This window comes from Anomaloglossus baeobatrachus, chromosome 7, assembly GCF_048569485.1.
Source record: "Anomaloglossus baeobatrachus isolate aAnoBae1 chromosome 7, aAnoBae1.hap1, whole genome shotgun sequence".
Taxonomy (NCBI): Eukaryota; Metazoa; Chordata; class Amphibia; order Anura; family Aromobatidae; genus Anomaloglossus; species Anomaloglossus baeobatrachus.
In genome coordinates, this window is record NC_134359.1 from 13,540,485 (window position 1) to 13,558,523 (window position 18,039).

The window sequence follows — 18,039 nt, forward strand, 5'->3', positions numbered from 1 at the left end:
ACCGGTGAACCGGATGAGGACAAAAAGAAGGCAAAGATATATCCTGATTAAGATGAAACGAGGATACGACCTTAGGGAGAAACTCCGGAATGGGGCGCAGCACTACCTTGTCCTGGTGGAACACCAGGAAGGGAGCTTTGGATGACAGAGCTGCCAGCTCAGACACTCGTCGAAGCGATGTGATCGCAACAAGAAACGCCACTTTCTGTGACAGACGAGAAAAGGAAACGTCCTTCAGAGGCTCGAAGGGCGGCTTTTGCAGAGCAACTAGTACTCTGTTAAGATCCCATGGATCTAACGGCCGCTTGTACGGGGGCACAATATGACAGACCCCCTGTAGGAACGTGCGCACCTTAGGAAGACGTGCTAGACGCTTCTGAAAAAAACACAGATAGTGCCGAGACTTGCCCTTTAAGGGAGCTGAGCGACAAGCCCTTTTCCAACCCCGATTGCAGGAAGGAAAGAAAAATGGGCAATGCAAATGGCCAAGGGGATACTCTCTGTGCAGAGCACCAGGATAAGAAAATCTTCCACGTTCTGTGGTAGATCTTAGCAGACGTTGACTTCCTAGCTTGTCTCATTGTGGCTACGACTCCTTGAGATAATCCTGCGGACGCTAGGATCCAGGACTCAATGGCCACACAGTCAGGTTCAGGGCCGCAGAATTCTGATGGAAAAACGGCCCTTGGGACAGTAAGTCTGGTCGGTCTGGCAGTGACCACGGTCGGCCGACCGTGAGATGCCACAGATCCGGATACCACGATCTCCTCGGCCAGTCTGGGGCGACGAGTATGACGCGGCTGCAATCGGATCTGATCTTGCGTAACACTCTGGGCAAGAGTGCCAGAGGTGGGAAGACGTATGGGAGCTGGAACTGCGACCAATCTTGAACCAAGGCGTCTGCCGCCAGAGCTCTTTGATCGCGCGACCTCGCCATGAATGCCGGGACTTTGTTGTTGTGCCGGGACGCCATTAGGTCGACGTCCGGCACTCCCCAGCGGCGACAGATTTCCTGAAACACGTCCGGGTGAAGGGACCATTCCCCTGCGTCCATGCCCTGGCGACTGAGGAAGTCTGCTTCCCAGTTTTCTACGCCCGGGATGTGAACCGCGGATATGGTGGATGCTGTGTCCTCCACCCACATTAGAATGCGCCGGACTTCTTGGAAGGCTTGCCGACTGCGGAGTCCACGTCCCCTGAGCCCTGTGGTGGAGAAACACTGCTCCCCACCCTGACAGACTCGCATCTGTCGTGACTACTGCCCAGGATGGGGGTAGGAAGGATCTTCCCTGAGACAATGAGGTGGGAAGGAGCCACCATTGTAGAGAGTCCTTGGCCGTCTGGGAAAGAGAGACTTTCCTGTCGAGGGACGTTGACTTCCCGTCCCATTGGCGGAGGATGTCGCATTGAAGTGGGCGCAGATGAAACTGCGCAAAGGGAACTGCTTCCATGGCTGCCACCATCTTCCCGAGGAAGTGCATGAGGCGCCGTAAAGAGTGCGACTGGCCCTGAAGAAGAGATTGCACCCCTGTCTGTAGGGACCGCTGCTTGTTCAGCGGAAGCTTCACTCTCGCTGCTCGAGTATGGAACTCCATGCCAAGATACGTTAGTGACTGTGTCGGTGACAGATTTGACTTTGGAAAGTTGATGATCCATCCGAAAGTCTGTAGAGTCTCTAGCGTAGCATGTAGACTGAGTTGGCATGCCTCTCGAGAGGGTGCCTTGACAAGTAGATCGTCTAGATAAGGGATCACCGAGTGTCCCTGAGAGTGCAAGACTGCTACCACCGCCGCCATGACCTTGGTGAAGACCCGTGGGGCTGTCGCCAGACCGAATGGCAGAGCTACGAACTGCAGATGGTCGTTTCCTATCACAAAACGTAGAAAACGTTGATGTTCTGTAGCAATTGGCACGTGGAGATAAGCATCTTTGATGTCTATTGAGGCAAGGAAGTCTCCTTGAGACATTGAGGCAATGACAGAACGGAGAGTTTCCATTCGGAACCGCCTGGCGTGCACATGTTTGTTGAGCAGTTTTAGGTCCAGAACAGGACGGAACAAGCCGTCCTTTTTTGGAACCACAAAGAGATTGGAATAAAACCCTCGCCCTTGTTCCTGAGGCGGTACAGGAACCACTACTCCTTCCGCTCTTAGGGAGCCCACCGCCTGCAGCAGGGCATCTGCTCGGTCTGGATGTGGGGAGGTTCTGAAGAACCGAGCTGGAGGACGAGAACTGAACTCGATTCTGTACCCGCGAGACAAAATGTCTGTCACCCACCGGTCTTTGACCTGAGACATCCAAATGTCGTAAAAGCGGGAGAGCCTGCCCCCGACCGGAGATGCGGAGGGAGGGGGCTGGAAGTCATGAGGTAGCCGCTTTGGAAGCGGTTCCTCCATTTGCTTTCTTGGGGCGTGCGTGAGTCCGCCAGGAATCTGAGATTCTTTGCGTCCTCTGAGTCCCTTTGGACGAGGAGAATTGTGTCTTGCCCGAACCTCGAAAGGACTGAAACTTCTGCTGCCACTTTTTCTGCTGAGGTTTGCTTGGTCTGGGCTGGGGTAAGGAAGAGTCTTTACCCTTGGACTGTTTAATGATGTCAGCTAATGGCTCGCCAAACAGTCTATCTCTAGATAATGGCAAGCTGGTTAAACATTTTTTGGAACCAGCATCTGCTTTCCAGTCCCTTTAACCACAAGGCTCTGCGCAAAACTACCGAATTGGCGGACGCCATTGAGGTGCGGCTGGTAGATTCTAGGACCGCATTGATAGCGTAAGACGCAAACGCAGACATCTGCGTGGTAAGGGACGCCACTTGCGGCACCGCTGGATGCATGATAGCATCCACTTTTGCTAAACCAGCTGAAATAGCTTGGAGTGCCCATACGGCTGCGAATGCTGGAGCAAACGACGCGCCGATAGCTTCATAGACAGATTTTAACCAAAGGTCCATCTGTCTGTCATTGGCATCTTTAAGTGAAGCGCCATCCTCCACTGCAACTATGGATCTAGCTGCAAGTTTGGAAATCGGGGGGTCAACCTTTGGACACTGGGTCCAGCGCTTGACCACGTCAGGGGGGAAAGGATAACGTGTATCCCTAGAACGTTTAGAGAAACGCCTTTCTGGATGAGCGTCGTGCTTCTGGATTGATTCTCTGAAGTCAGAGTGGTCCAACAAAGCACTCAATTTACGCTTGGGATAGAGGAAACGAAACTTCTCCTGCTCCGCCGCTGCCTCTTCTGCTGAAGGGGCTGGGGGAGAAATATCTAACAGTCTATTGATGGCTGAGATAAGATCGTTTACCATGGCGTCCCCATCCGGGGCATCGAGATTGAGAGGGGTTCCAGGATTAGACTCCTGATCACTCTCTTCAGACGCATCACAGGGAGACTGATTGCGCTGAGACCCTGAGCAGTGTGATGACGTTGAGGGTCTTTCCCAGCGAGCTCGCTTAGGGTGGCTGGGGCTATCATCTGAGTCATAATACTCAGCCTGTGAAGCCGGGGACCCCCTTGCAGTCTGAATTAGTTGCAACTGAGGGGGATTAGAGGACAGAGACCTCGCCGTGTCCATAGACTGAGCCCCAGGCATGGATTGCAAAGTTTCAAGGATTTTTGTCATAGTCACAGACATTCTATCAGCAAAAACTGCAAAGTCCGTCCCTGACACCGGGGCAGGACTTACAAGCGTCTCAGCCTGGGTCACTTCCTCTCCGGACTCCGGCTGGCGAAGCAGCACCGGATCTGAGCATTGCACACAATGGGGGTCATTGGAGCCTGCTGGTAGAGGAGCCCCACATGCAGCACACGCAGTGTACACAGCCCTAGCCTTGGCAGCCTTGCGTTTTGTGGATGACATGTTGCTGCGTCCTCAGAGCGATCTGGGGTATCCAGCCAGGAAGCGACCTCACAGTGCAAGAAATAAATAAATATATATATCTGGTGACACAGTACACCAATACACACTGAGGCACTAGAGGGGCCAGCTGAAATGCCGCTTACCGCCCGCTTAAGAGCGGGTGTGTGGTCGCCAAAAGCCCCCTAGTCCAGGTCTCCCAGAGCCTTGCGTCCTTCCTCTAGCCAGACTGCATGTAATGGCTGCCGGCGTCCTGGGAGAGGAGGGGGGGCGGGCCCTGGGCGTTCCTGGCTAAGAGCGGGAAGCCTGCTTCCCTCTGTGCCTAGTGAGAGGGCTGGAGCATGTAAATCAGGCTCCAGCCTCCGTCGCTGCTGCGAAACAGCGTCCCTCCTCTACCCTGATTGACAGGGTGGGGGCGGGAACGAAGCGGAGCTAGGCCGCAAAAAGCCGGGGACTAAATTTATAAACGCCGCCGCCGTAAAAGCGCGGTCGGCGTGTCCCCGGCGCACTACAAGTCACAGCAGCGCCGCCGGTCCAGTGGGGGTCGGCGCTGCGTTCACACAACACAAAAGTCCCCCAGTAAACTGCAGGAACACCAACTCAAGCGTTACGGTCCCCGGCGCACTACAACACCCAGCCAGCCCGGAGTGTGTCTGTGCCTGCCGGGGACACAGAGTACCTGTATGATGCAGGGCCATGTCCCTGATTGTACTCCTGCTCCATATCCATCAGGTGCTATGGGTCTGTGGATGGAGCCCGGCGTCAGAGCTTTGAGGCCGGCAGGATCCCACTTCCACAGAGCCCTATCAGGGGATGTGGAAGGAAAACAGCATGTAGGGCTCCAGCCTCTGTACCAGCAATAGGTACCTCAACCTTACAACACCATCCACGGGTGAGAAGGGAGCATGCTGGGGGCCCTATATGGGCCCTCTTTTCTTCCATCCGAAATAGTCAGCAGCTACTGCTGACTAAAAACTGTGGAGCTATGCATGGAATGTCTGACCTCCTTCGCACAAAGCTTGAAAACTGGAGAACCCGTGATACCACGGGGGGGGTGTAGCCAGAAGGGGAGGGGCCTTACACTTTTTGGTGTAGTTGCTTTGTGTGGCCTCCGGAGGCAGTAGCTATACCCCAATCGTCTGGGTCTCCCAATAGAGCGCTGAAGAAAAAGCAAATGTGTGTGCAGGAGATTCCTGAAATTTTTTTTTCTTTTGCTGTTACTGTCAAAAGCAGCTTTTAATTTGCATAAAACTCATGAGAAAAAACGCTGCAAAAAAACAGTGTGAACACAGCCTTATAGGGTTTTCCAGGCATATTCCATTGCTGACCTATCCTTTGCTCTCAGAGGTGGGACACCGGCCGCTCCCGCTGATCTGCGGTTTCGGTGTGCGGAGTGGAACAGCACAGCTCGATGCACTGTGTAGTGGCCATCCTTGGTACTGCAGCTCAGCCCCTATTGAAGTGAATCTGATCTGAGCTGCAGTACCGGCAAGCGGCCACTATGCAGTGTGTGGAGCTGGAGTGGGTACCGGGTGTCTGACCCCCACCGATCCGATATCCACGGCCTAATGTAAGGCTCTATAACTCCTTTTAAAGAGGATTGTTTTGACACCCCCCCCCCCATATTCATGTATTGGGTTGACCCCTCTTTATTACCAAAGTGTAGCTACGCTGCATAGCGAGCATCGGGGGGGCGCAGCTTTTCCCGAGTCCCACACCCCCGATCCTTCAGCTTTCTTCATATCTCTGGTACAGCTGGGTCAGAACCAATGTGGCGGCCATTGCTGCTGCCATAGAGGGCGTCACTCTGCTTTCTTGTGATCCTGAGCGGCAGTGTTCAGTTGTAGAGCCATAGACATGAGCCTCTTGTTTGTCGCAGAGCGCCAGGAGAGTGATCCTGCTGTCCGGCACGCCGGCCATGTCCAGACCCGCAGAGCTGTACACGCAGATCGCCGCCGTCAGACCCAGCTTCTTCCCACGTTTCCACGACTTTGGGGTCCGATACTGTGACGCCAAACAGGTGAGTGTCATCTGACCCCGTGACAGGGCCGATATCCGCGATCATAAAATGCCATCGCCTTCTGTTTAGATGCCGTGGGGATGGGATTACTCTGGATCCTCTAATATGATCGAGCTGAAGCTCCTGCTGGAAGAATCCATAATGATTAGACGGCTCAAGTGCGACGTGCTGTCCCAGCTGCCCGCCAAACAGCGCAAAATGGTGGTCGTCGCTCCCGAGGGCATCAATGCAAAGACTAAAGCGGCGTTAGTCGCAGCCGCCAAAGAAATGGCGCAAGGCTTCAAAAGCGTAAGTCACCGACCAGCGAGGTACAACATGTGGGAAACATTGTAACAAGTAGTGTATTCAACAAAGACTTGTATCCATGGTAACAGACTACAGACAACTCCCGAGTAGTCAGATCCAAACATACAGAGATACAGACAGCAGCGTGGGCGGCAGCGACATCTGATATGTTCCTATTGTTACAGAAAGTGCAGGAGAAAGAGGCGCTGCTGCTATTCTACAACCGCACCGCAGAGGCCAAAAGCCGATGTGTTATGTGAGTGACGCTTCAGGGGTAAAGTGACTAATGCTCAAGGGGGAGAACGGTACTGACATGTACAGGACCCGGAGTAATGTGTGCACAAGCTGGCTCCACCAGCAGAATAGTGAGTGCAGCTCTGGAGTATAATACAGGAGGTAACTCAGGATCAGTAATGTAATGTATGTACACAGTGACTGCACCAGCAGAATAGTGAGCGCAGCTCTGGAGTATAATACAGGAGGTACCTCAGGATCAGTAATGTATGTACACAGTGACTGCACCAGCAGAATAGTGAGTGCAGCTCTGGAGTATAATACTGGAGTTACCTCAGGATCAGTAATGTAATGTATGTACACAGTGACTGCACCAGCAGAATAGTGAGTGCAGCTCTGGAGTATAATACAAGAGGTAACTCAGGATCAGTAATGTAATGTATGTACACAGTGACTGCACCAGCAGAATAGTGAGTGCAGCTCTGGAGTATAATACAGGAGGTAACTCAGGATCAGTAATGTAATGTATGTACACAGTGACTGCACCAGCAGAATAGTGAGTGCAGCTCTGGAGTATAATACAGGAGGTAACTCAGGATCAGTAATGTAATGTATGTACACAGTGACTGCACCAGCAGAATAGTGAGTGCAGCTCTGGAGTATAATACAGGATATAACTCAGGGTCAGTAATGTAATGTATGTACACAATGACTGCACCAGCAGAATAGTGAGTGCGGCTCTGGAGTATAATACAGGATATAACTCAGGGTCAGTAATGTAATGTATGTACACAGTGACTGCACCAGCAGAATAGTGAGTGCAGCTCTGGAGTATAATACAGGAGGTACCTCAGGATCAATAATGTAATGTTTGTACACAGTGACTGCACCAGCAGAATAGTGAGTGCAGCTCTGGAGTATAATACAGGAGGTACCTCAGGATCAATAATGTATGTACACAGTGACTGCACCAGCAGAATAGTGAGTGCAGCTGTGGAGTATAATACAGGAGGTAACTCAGGATCAGTAATGTAATGTATGTACACAGTGACTGCACCAGCAGAATAGTGAGTGCAGCTCTGGGGTATAATACAGGAGGTAACTCAGGATCAGTAATGTAATGTATGTACACAGTGACTGCACTGGCAGAATAATGATTGCAGCTCCATTTTCCATAGACTTCAATGTAAAAAACACGGATCCAGCTGAAAGTTATGTTTGCACACCTTTTTTGCAGTGGGATTGGATTGTAAGAGATGATTACTGGATGTGAGCTCAGCCTAACTCCCGGTCAGGGATGTAAAGGCTTTTGGCAGTACACGGTGACTCATGTAGATTATCTCTATACAATGATTATGTATTTCTGATAAATATTCCGGGGATTGTTATTCTATACATTGTGTGCAGCGCAGTGATAGGTCGGTCTGACACTCTGTATATATTGATGATTTTTGTCTTCACTTATATTGGCCGTTTGCAGAGAATACGTCCTGGAGCTGCTGGAGAGCGGACGGGAGAAGTTCCTGGTGTTCGCCCATCACAAGCTTGTCCTGGACAATGTCTGCGAGGAGCTGGGGAAGAAGGTGACTGCGAGACTCTCCACCTTCAGCTGCATGAATGTGGTTTATGGGTAGTTGGAGGTGAAGTTGGCGGGTGTAATGTCTGACAGCTGCCCCAGCACTCGCTTCAGTGATGGCACAGGCAGACTCGTTGTGTGAGGTTTCATGTCTGACAGTCAGATTGATAGAACGTGCTTCTCCAGTAACCGGACTGTCAGATGTGGCTCTGTCTACAGTAAGTCGTCCCTGCGGCCGGGGGTATGTGGGGTCGTCCCTGCGGCCGGGGGTGCGTCGGGTCGTCCGTGCGGCCGGGGGTGCGTCGGGTCGTCCGTGCGGCCGGGGGTGCGTCGGGTCGTCCGTGCGGCCGGAAGTGCGTCGGGTCGTCCGTGCGGCCGGGGGTGCGTCGGGTCGTCCGTGCGGCCGGGGGTGCGTCGGGTCGTCCGTGCGGCCGGGGGTGCGTCGGGTCGTCCGTGCGGCCGGGGGTGCGTCGGGTCGTCCCTGCGGCCGGGGGTGCGTCGGGTCGTCCCTGCGGCCGGGGGTGCGTCGGGTCGTCCCTGCGGCTGGTGTTAGGTCGGGTCATGATTTTTCCAACTTTTATCATCAATCAAATTATTCTAAATATGGTGGATTCTTTCAGATTGTGGTATCTGACTTTTACTAACGCCGGCCACTATTCCTTTCTTGTAGAACGTGGGGTTTATCCGCATTGATGGATCCACCTCCTCAGCTGATCGCCAGTCACTCTGCCAAAGATTCCAGTTTTCGGAGACGTCCTGTGTGGCTGTGTTGTCCATCACGGCCGCCAACATGGGGCTGACCCTGTCCTCGGCCGACTTGGTGGTCTTTGCGGAGTTGTTCTGGAACCCGGGGGTGAGTGCTTCCTACATGAGGAGGGAGGAAAAGTGACGTCGCTGTGAAGTCTCCTCAGTTTACACCGAATGTGTTTTTATGTTACATGAAAGTGATTTCAGCTCCTTTTATTTTGGGTAATAAATGTGTCGTTTCAATAAGATTTGCCTTTTAAATGAGAAGCGCGGTCACACTTATGTCCCAGGGTCTCTACAGCCGGAGCCGCCGCTGCTTCTGTGCTGGAAATGGACGCGAAGGTCCAGTAAATCAGCCGCTATTGAATCCGCTGCTTTCTGAGCCGGCGACTTCCAGGAATTGTGGCCGCTGTGACCCAGACGCAATCAGCCGCATGTTGTTGTAAATTGCTCAGCACCCGCCTGAAGAGTGCGGGGGAGGGACGATCTCCCGCCAACACAAGTTCCAAGAATCGTACGCTTCCAAAATACTCACCTCGTAACCCACACATCGCACGTGGGCGAGCGCTCCGCTTAGATTTAGGTAGAGAAAAACAAGAAAAATAACCAGATTTACACACAAATGTTTGTCTGGATGAACGTTGGATAACGATCAGTGTGGCCGCGCTTCCAGCTCTTATTGGGGCTGATACCCAACTTTCCCTGACCCCTGAATGGCTTGTTATACAGGGATATATCCCACATTACTACATAAGTGACCGTTCAGAGTCTAGGGAAGTGATGGAGATACGACTCTGAAACCTGGAATGGCAGCTGTATCAGGTCTCCACCAATGATCTCCTAGTGCTGCACCATGAAAGGGGATCACTCGCAGATCATTAGGGATCTAACCACTGGGACCCCAACAATCCTGAGAACAGGGCTCTGAATTGCCACATTGGAATTGATCTGAAATTCATTGGTTATGGAGTCACTGGACTCCACCTTCTCCAACAGTCCCATAGACTGCCTCGTCGGGCGCTCTGGCCGCCGGCTGCCTCGTCGGGCGCTCTGGCCGCCGGCTGCCTCGTCGGGCGCTCTGGCCGCCGGCTGCCTCGTCGGGCGCTCTGGCCGCCGGCTGCCTCGTCGGGCGCTCTGGCCGCCGGCTGCCTCGTCGGGCGCTCTGGCCGCCGGCTGCCTCGTCGGGCGCTCTGGCCGCCTCGTCGGGCGCTCTGGCCGCCGGCTGCCTCGTCGGGCGCTCTGGCCGCCGGCTGCCTCGTCGGGCGCTCTGGCCGCCGGCCGCCTCGTCGGGCGCTCTGGCCGCCGGCCGCCTCGTCGGGCGCTCTGGCCGCCGGCCGCCTCGTCGGGCGCTCTGGCCGCCGGTCCCCTCGTCGGGCGCTCTGGCCGCCGGCCCCCTCGTCGGGCGCTCTGGCCGCCGGCCCCCTCGTCGGGCGCTCTGGCCGCCGGCCCCCTCGTCGGGCGCTCTGGCCGCCGGCCCCCTCGTCGGGCGCTCTGGCCGCCGGCCCCCTCGTCGGGCGCTCTGGCCGCCGGCCCCCTCGTCGGGCGCTCTGGCCGCCGGCCGCCTCGTCGGGCGCTCTGGCCGCCGGCCGCCTCGTCGGGCGCTCTGGCCGCCGGCCGCCTCGTCGGGCGCTCTGGCCGCCGGCCGCCTCGTCGGGCGCTCTGGCCGCCGGCCGCCTCGTCGGGCGCTCTGGCCGCCTCGTCGGGCGCTCTGGCCGCCGGCCGCCTCGTCGGGCGCTGTCCTGTTCTATTGCTGTCCTGTTCTATTGCTGTCCTGTTCTATTGCAGCTTTCCGTAAATCTTATAAATCTCCGATTGTGTGTTTGTAGATTCTGATTCAAGCAGAAGATCGGGTCCACAGAATAGGACAGACGAGCTCCGTCAATATTCACTACCTGGTAGCCAAAGGAACAGCGGACGACTACTTATGGTAAATCTAATTTATCACATGTATTTTATTTATTTTTTTTTTCTTCACAGCTACAATGACTTTTGTCGTAATAATGCACGTTATTATTCAGTATCCAGGATACTCTGCTGCTGTTGACTGATCTCCAGTATTTCTCTGCATTGTAACAGGCCAATGATTCAGGAGAAGATCAAGGTCTTGGGCCAGGCGGGTCTGTCCGAGGCAAACTTTTCAGAAACAACAGAATCTGCCGACTATTTCTATAAAGTAAGTAAATAAAAGCGACGACCTGTCCTCATCACAATACTGTGTCTGTGTCTCTAATCCATTGAATATCCATCCATCGCATACCGATATTTCATGTATCGCTCCTATATCTTTCCATGTGAGATAAAAACAAGCAGCACAATCCAAATATAAGGGTGCAAACAATCCACCAAGGAAAGCGGCAGAGAAAGTGTCAGATATACAAACATGTGCAAATAGAGGCAGGTGCCCCCGAGTCTGCAAAGGAACGAGAGGATGAGGACGATTTATCACCTGCGGTTTTCTAAGTCCCTTTCTTTCTTTTGTCTTTTTTATCTTTTTTGCTGCAAATTCTTTAAAATTTTGCGTGTGGGTTCATGAATTTTATGCAAAATCAAAGAATCCTATTTTTCTCATTTAGCGTTTTTGCACCTTTTTACAATAATAAAAAAAAAGCTGTTGTTGCTCTTAAACTGTCGAAAAAAAATTCTACAAAATAACATGACCCTGGGACTAGAGCACATTTATGCAAAAAAAAAAACAACAAACCTCACCATTGATGAAACTGTTGCAGACATCATCATCCAGACACCTGCATGCGATGAGGGATTATAGGGCATTTCTACACTCTTTATATTGCCCTTTGATGACTCTGGGCCAGGCTACCAAACCAGCACATATTTGCCCACAATCGGTGACCTGGTATCAGGTTTTCTGGAGGGTTGTTCAGATTCCAGCAGTACATGGAGTCATGTAGGTCCAGAACATCGGACTCCACAGTAAGGAGCAGTCCAGTTCTAGACCGGCCGGAGCTCTGCGCTGTCGGGCGTGCGGCCGGAGCTCTGCGCTGTCGGGCGTGCGGCCGGAGCTCTGCGCTGTCGGGCGTGCGGCCGGAGCTCTGCGCTGTCGGGGGTGGGGCCGGAGCTCGGCGCTGTCGGGCGTGCGGCCGGAGCTCGGCGCTGTCGGGCGTGGAGCCGGAGCTCGGCGCTGTCGGGTGTGTGACTGTTGGCATACCTCTGGTTGGATACATTTACATTTGGTTGGGGACTTGCTACAAACTAAACCTCATCTTTTGTGATATTTACCACAGGACCCAAAACAGAAGAGCATATACGAGCTGTTCCAGAGGTCGTTCTCGCAGGACGGGGCTGCGGATGACGCAGATGAAGCGCTGCTCCTGGAGGCCTGCGAGGAGTTTGACCAACAAACCCCAGATGGAAACATGTGCAAGAAAAGAAAGATTGAGGATTATTTCTGACCCTCAATATCCTGCTCTGCCCAGAATGATTGTATATTAGTCTGTTTTGTTAATATCATTTCATAATTAAAGATAAATATTAATAATAATGTGTCGTCTGTTCCCACATTCACTGATCATGAATAGTCTTGTCCTGCTTCGGGACTCGCTCCGGTGTCTCCCGCTCTGGGGTCAGTCTCCTTCGCTCCGGTGGTCTCCCGCTCTGGGGTCAGTCTCCTTCGCTCCGGTGGTCCCCGCTCTGGGGTCAGTCTCCTTCGCTCCGGTGGTCTCCCGGTCTGGGGTCAGTCTCCTTCGCTCCGGTGGTCTCCCGCTCTGGGGTCAGTCTCCTTCGCTCCGGTGGTCTCCCGCTCTGGGGTCAGTCTCCTTCGCTCCGGTGGTCTCCCGCTCTGGGGTCAGTCTCCTTCGCTCCGGTGGTCTCCCGCTCTGGGGTCAGTCTCCTTCGCTCCGGTGGTCTCCCGCTCTGGGGTCAGTCTCCTTCGCTCCGGTGGTCTCCCGCTCTGGGGTCAGTCTCCTTCGCTCCGGTGGTCTCCCGCTCTGGGGTCAGTCTCCTTCGCTCCGGTGGTCTCCCGCTCTGGGGTCAGTCTCCTTCGCTCCGGTGGTCTCCCGCTCTGGGGTCAGTCTCCTTCGCTCCGGTGGTCTCCCGCTCTGGGGTCAGTCTCCTTCGCTCCGGTGGTCTCCTGCTCTGGGGTCAGTCCCTGTTTACTTTTGCCTCTCTCCTTTTGCTTGTGATCAATGCTCTCCGTTGCTTATTGTCTCGGTCCTATCCCGGGTGGGGCTATTTCTACCCTCCTGGTTCCAATCCTCTTTGCTGCCTCTATTATTTCCATCTGGAGTTCCAGCCGCGCTGCTGGGGATTTTCCCCGATAGATTAAAACCAGTGTTGCACTTGCTCTGTGCGGTCTCATTTGTCTTACATACGCCTTTCCTTTAAGGGGAACCTGTCAGCAGATTTTTCCCTCTGAAACGAAAAGTATCCCCTTCCGCAGCTCCTGGGCTGGTTTCTAGGAGGGTGGACCTTGGCCCTGACTCACCTTTTAGACCCCAAAAATAACTTTATAAAACTTGACCCTTCGATATGCTAATTACCTTGGTTGGGCCACAGGGTCAGGCTCATTTTCTGCTCCGTCTCCCCCCTCCTGCCTCTGATCGCCGTCCATCCTTGATTGACGGGATGACGCCCTCAGTCATCCTCCTCGTCGCATTTTCAAATCTCGCGCCTGTGCAGTTAGGTCTACTCGCGCAGGCGCAGTTCACTCTGCCATATCTCGGGCAGCGTGCCGGTGAGCTAAATGCGCAGGCGCGAGATTATGGGCGGGTACTAGGATAACGCTGGTGAGATCATACACAGCAAACACCTCACCAGCGCCATGCTTGTACCCGCCCATAATCTTGCGCATTTAGCTCACTGGCACGCTGCCCGAGATATGGCAGAGTGAACTGCGCCTGCGTGAGCAGACCTTGGCACGAGATTTGAAAATGCGATGAGGAGGATGACAGAGGGCGTCAATCAAGGAAGGAGGACTGCGATCAGAGGCAGGAGGGGGTAAACTGAGCAGAAAATGAGCCCGCCCCTGTGGCCCACCAGGGTAATTAGCATATCTAAGGGCCAAGTTTTATAAAGTTATTTTTGGGGTTTAAAAGGTGAGTCAGGGCCAAGGTGCACCTTCCTAGAAACCAGCCCAGGAGCTGCGGAAGGGGGTTCTTTTCGTTTCATAGGGAAAAATCTGGTGACAGGTTCCCTTTAACCCTTGCTCGCACTTATTATTTCTCCTGTTTTCACTTGGGCAAGCGTGCTGAGATACACCGGTACCCAATCCTGCTTTGTGGTGGTAGGAACCTCCCATATGCTTCCTCTGGAGGCACGAGAGACAATGCCATGGCCCGATCGGCAAGTTCAGGTTGTGGGTTTCTGATTGTGCGGCTTGGGATATTCCAGTCTGTACAGTACCCATGAGGGGGCAGGGCTATAGTGAGAGGCTTTATTTTTCTTTATAGGATTACACATGAGCATAACAAGTCTGCAGTCACAAGCGACAACAAGTCTGCAGTCACAAGCGACAACAAGTCTGCAGTCACAAGCGACAACAAGTCTGCAGTCACAAGCGACAACAAGTCTGCAGTCACAAGCGACAACACGTCTGCAGTCACAAGCGACAACAAGTCTGCAGTCACAAGCGACAACAAGTCTGCAGTCTCAAGCGACAACAAGTCTGCAGTCACAAGCGACAACAAGTCTGCAGTCACAAGCGACAACAAGTCTGCAGTCACAAGCGACAACACGTCTGCAGTCACAAGCGACAACACGTCTGCAGTCACAAGCGACAACACGTCTGCAGTCACAAGCGACAACACGTCTGCAGTCACAAGCGACAACAAGTCTGCAGTCACAAGCGACAACACGTCTGCAGTCACAAGCGACAACACGTCTGCAGTCACAAGCGACAACACGTCTGCAGTCACAAGCGACAACAAGTCTGCAGTCACAAGCGACAACAAGTCTGCAGTCACAAGCGACAACAAGTCTGCAGTCACAAGCGACAACACGTCTGCAGTCACAAGCGACAACAAGTCTGCAGTCACAAGCGACAACAAGTCTGCAGTCTCAAGCGACAACAAGTCTGCAGTCACAAGCGACAACAAGTCTGCAGTCACAAGCGACAACAAGTCTGCAGTCACAAGCGACAACACGTCTGCAGTCACAAGCGACAACAAGTCTGCAGTCACAAGCGACAACAAGTCTGCAGTCTCAAGCGACAACAAGTCTGCAGTCACAAGCGACAACAAGTCTGCAGTCACAAGCGACAACAAGTCTGCAGTCACAAGCGACAACACGTCTGCAGTCACAAGCGACAACACGTCTGCAGTCACAAGCGACAACACGTCTGCAGTCACAAGCGACAACAAGTCTGCAGTCACAAGCGACAACAAGTCTGCAGTCACAAGCGACAACACGTCTGCAGTCACAAGCGACAACACGTCTGCAGTCACAAGCGACAACACGTCTGCAGTCACAAGCGACAACACGTCTGCAGTCACAAGCGACAACAAGTCTGCAGTCACAAGCGACAACACGTCTGCAGTCACAAGCGACAACAAGTCTGCAGTCACAAGCGACAACAAGTCTGCAGTCACAAGCGACAACAAGTCTGCAGTCACAAGCGACAACACGTCTGCAGTCACAAGCGACAACACGTCTGCAGTCACAAGCGACAACACGTCTGCAGTCACAAGCGACTCCGGATTTATATTAAAAAAATAAAATAAACAATAGTTAAAGTATGTTGTGAATGTACCAGATGCCTCCGTGTCACGTATGTCGCTGAATCCACAGCTCTCCCACATGCATCTAACATCAGCACACCTCAGACTACCTGATGCATAAAAATACTGATCCTGAGTTACCTCCCGTATTATACTCCAGAGCTGCACTCACTATTCTGCTGGTGCAGTCACTGTGTACATACATTACTGATCCTGAGTTACCTCCCGTATTATACTCCAGAGCTGCACTCACTATTCTGCTTGTGCAGTCACTGTGTACATACATTACTGATCCTGAGTTACCTCCCGTATTATACTCCAGAGCTGCACTCACTATTCTGCTGGTGCAGTCCCTGTATACATTACATTACTGATCCTGAGTTACCTCCTGTATTATACTCCAGAGCTGCACTCACTATTCTGCTTGTGCAGTCACTGTGTACATACATTACTGATCCTGAGTTACCTCCCGTATTATACTCCAGAGCTGCACTCACTATTCTGCTGGTGCAGTCCCTGTATACATTACTGATCCTGAGTTACCTCCTGTATTATACTCCAGAGCTGCACTCACTATTCTGCTGCTGCAGTCACTGTGTACATACATTATATTACTGATCCTGAGTTACCTCCCGTATTATACTCCAGAGCTGCACTCACTATTCTGCTGGTGCAGTCCCTGTATACATTACATTACTGATCCTGAGTTACCTCCTGTATTATACTCCAGAGCTGCACTCACTATTCTGCTGGTGCAGTCACTGTGCACATACATTACATTACTGATCCTGAGTTACCTCCTGTATTATACTCCAGAGCTGCACTCACTATTCTGCTGGTGCAATCACTGTGTACATATATTACATTACTGATCCTGAGTTACCTCCTGTATTATACTTCAGAGCTGCACTCACTATTCTGCTGGTGCAGTCACTGTGTACATACATTACATTACTGATCCTGAGTTACCTGCTGTATTATACTCCAGAGCTGCACTCACTATTCTGCTGGTGCAGTCACTGTGTACATACATTACATTACTGATCCTGTATTAGCCTCTGGAGCTGCACTCACTATTCTTCCGTGCTGTCCTCTCAGGAAGGAGACATCGCACGGACACGGGCTTTAGTTCGTGGTGAAGAAACCAGACAGGACTCAGAAAATGAAGTCGCTGTGTGGGGTGCGGCGGGCCGGCAGGTAACCGCTGAGTGATGTCACTGCCCTGTCCGCGCATCCCTGTAACCATAGCAACCGCTGGAGCTCGTCAGATGTCGCCACCTCTATGATGCAGCTGTTACCGCGCTGTCCTGTAACTTCCGGTGAATTGTCGCCTCTATGGTCTAAGGAACGGAAATGACGTCATCTGATTTTAAAAAATAGTCCGCACTGCTGCCTCGCTCCAGGTGTGCGGTCACGTGATGCGCAGCGCGCCTCTCATTCAGCGTCACGTGCGGTAGGTTCTGCGGCGGATACAATGTATCACTGTACGGAGGGGGCGGGGCGAAGCTGGGATTTAAAGGGAACGTCCTGGTGATCTGCGGATACCGTAGAGTGGTGTCACCGTGTCCGGTCTTCCGGCAGTGATGTGTCTCCGTGTCCGGTCTCCCGGCAGTGATGTGTCACCGTGTCCGGTCTCCCGGCAGTGATGTGTCACCGTGTCCGGTCTCCCGGCAGTGATGTGTCACCGTGTCCGGTCTCCCGGCAGTGATGTGTCTCCATGGGGATCGGGCTTGAGTCTGGACTTGATGTATTTATGTTTTACTCTAGTGTTCATTCTAATAAAAAAAAAATCTGCTTCTCTGTGGAAACAGTCAGCAAGCTGCTGCTGACGGATCCGCCCTATGTGCCTCCCTCTGGTGTGATGTGGGATCACCAGGGGGGAGTGCATCCTGTCCTCGCACGAGATGACAGCGGTGCGATCAGCTGCGGTCTGATCAGGTGCGGTGTGATCAGCTGCGGTGCGGTGTGATCAGGTGTGGTATGATCAGCTGCGGTGCGATCAGCTGCGGTGCGGTATGATCAGCTGCGGTGCGATCAGCTGCGGTGTGGTATGATCAGCTGCGGTGCGGTATGATCAGCTGCGGTGTGGTGCGATCAGCTGCGGTGCGATCAGCTGCGGTGCGGTATGATCAGCTGCGGTGCGATCAGCTGCGGTGTGGTGCGATCAGCTGCGGTGCGACAGCAGACCCCCTGAGACGTCTTAGTAATGTGTGACTACAGCATGTAAGTGGTTGGATCCAGGATTGGGGGTCTCTATTCCCCCGTCAGCCCCTGGAGTGTGATTGCCAGCTGCCGATGGGTTGTCATGGTGACGGATAAATGACATAGCAGGCGCCATTTTTGGAGGAAATTCTGCCACAGATTTGGGGAAATCTAGAATCCTCGCCGTGAGCAAAACAAGTGATTGGAGGGGAAGTAAAAATGTATATTTTTAATTTAAATATTCTGTATATAATACTAAAAGCTGAAAAAAAAAGTCTGAAGTATAAGAATATAACAAGATAAAACGCTACAGAATTGGCGTCTCTCAATCATTGCACACCATAAAGAAAGAAAACAGCAAAAATAGATTCAGACGCCCCAAAGTGGAAGTGATCAGAGCCGCAGCGCGCCGCCAGCTACGAACCTTCATTTTCTATAGGTTTTAAAGGCCGCT

General features: G+C 52.8%; 2 protein-coding genes across 3 annotated transcripts in view; both read left to right on the top strand.

The window, feature by feature from the left end:
* Positions 1 to 12,211, top strand: part of SMARCAL1 (SNF2 related chromatin remodeling annealing helicase 1) — a 40,711-nt gene extending 28,500 nt beyond the window's left edge. The window contains exons 10-17 of the mRNA XM_075317043.1: positions 5,730 to 5,870; positions 5,940 to 6,158; positions 6,341 to 6,411; positions 7,870 to 7,972; positions 8,636 to 8,818; positions 10,539 to 10,639; positions 10,789 to 10,885; positions 11,955 to 12,211. Coding sequence (XP_075173158.1) covers positions 5,730 to 5,870; positions 5,940 to 6,158; positions 6,341 to 6,411; positions 7,870 to 7,972; positions 8,636 to 8,818; positions 10,539 to 10,639; positions 10,789 to 10,885; positions 11,955 to 12,122 — 1,083 coding nt within the window. The 3' untranslated portion in view covers positions 12,123 to 12,211. The remainder of the gene's footprint in view (positions 1 to 5,729; positions 5,871 to 5,939; positions 6,159 to 6,340; positions 6,412 to 7,869; positions 7,973 to 8,635; positions 8,819 to 10,538; positions 10,640 to 10,788; positions 10,886 to 11,954) is intronic.
* A 4,710-nt stretch (positions 12,212 to 16,921) lies between these two features.
* LOC142245800 (uncharacterized) overlaps positions 16,922 to 18,039 on the top strand; it is a 17,172-nt gene continuing 16,054 nt past the window's right edge. The window contains exon 1 of one of the 2 annotated variants that reach the window (XM_075318768.1): positions 16,922 to 17,130. In XM_075318768.1, the coding sequence (XP_075174883.1) occupies positions 17,101 to 17,130 (30 nt within the window). In that variant the 5' untranslated portion in view covers positions 16,922 to 17,100. The remainder of the gene's footprint in view (positions 17,131 to 18,039) is intronic. The other variant, XM_075318767.1, reaches the window with a different exon arrangement.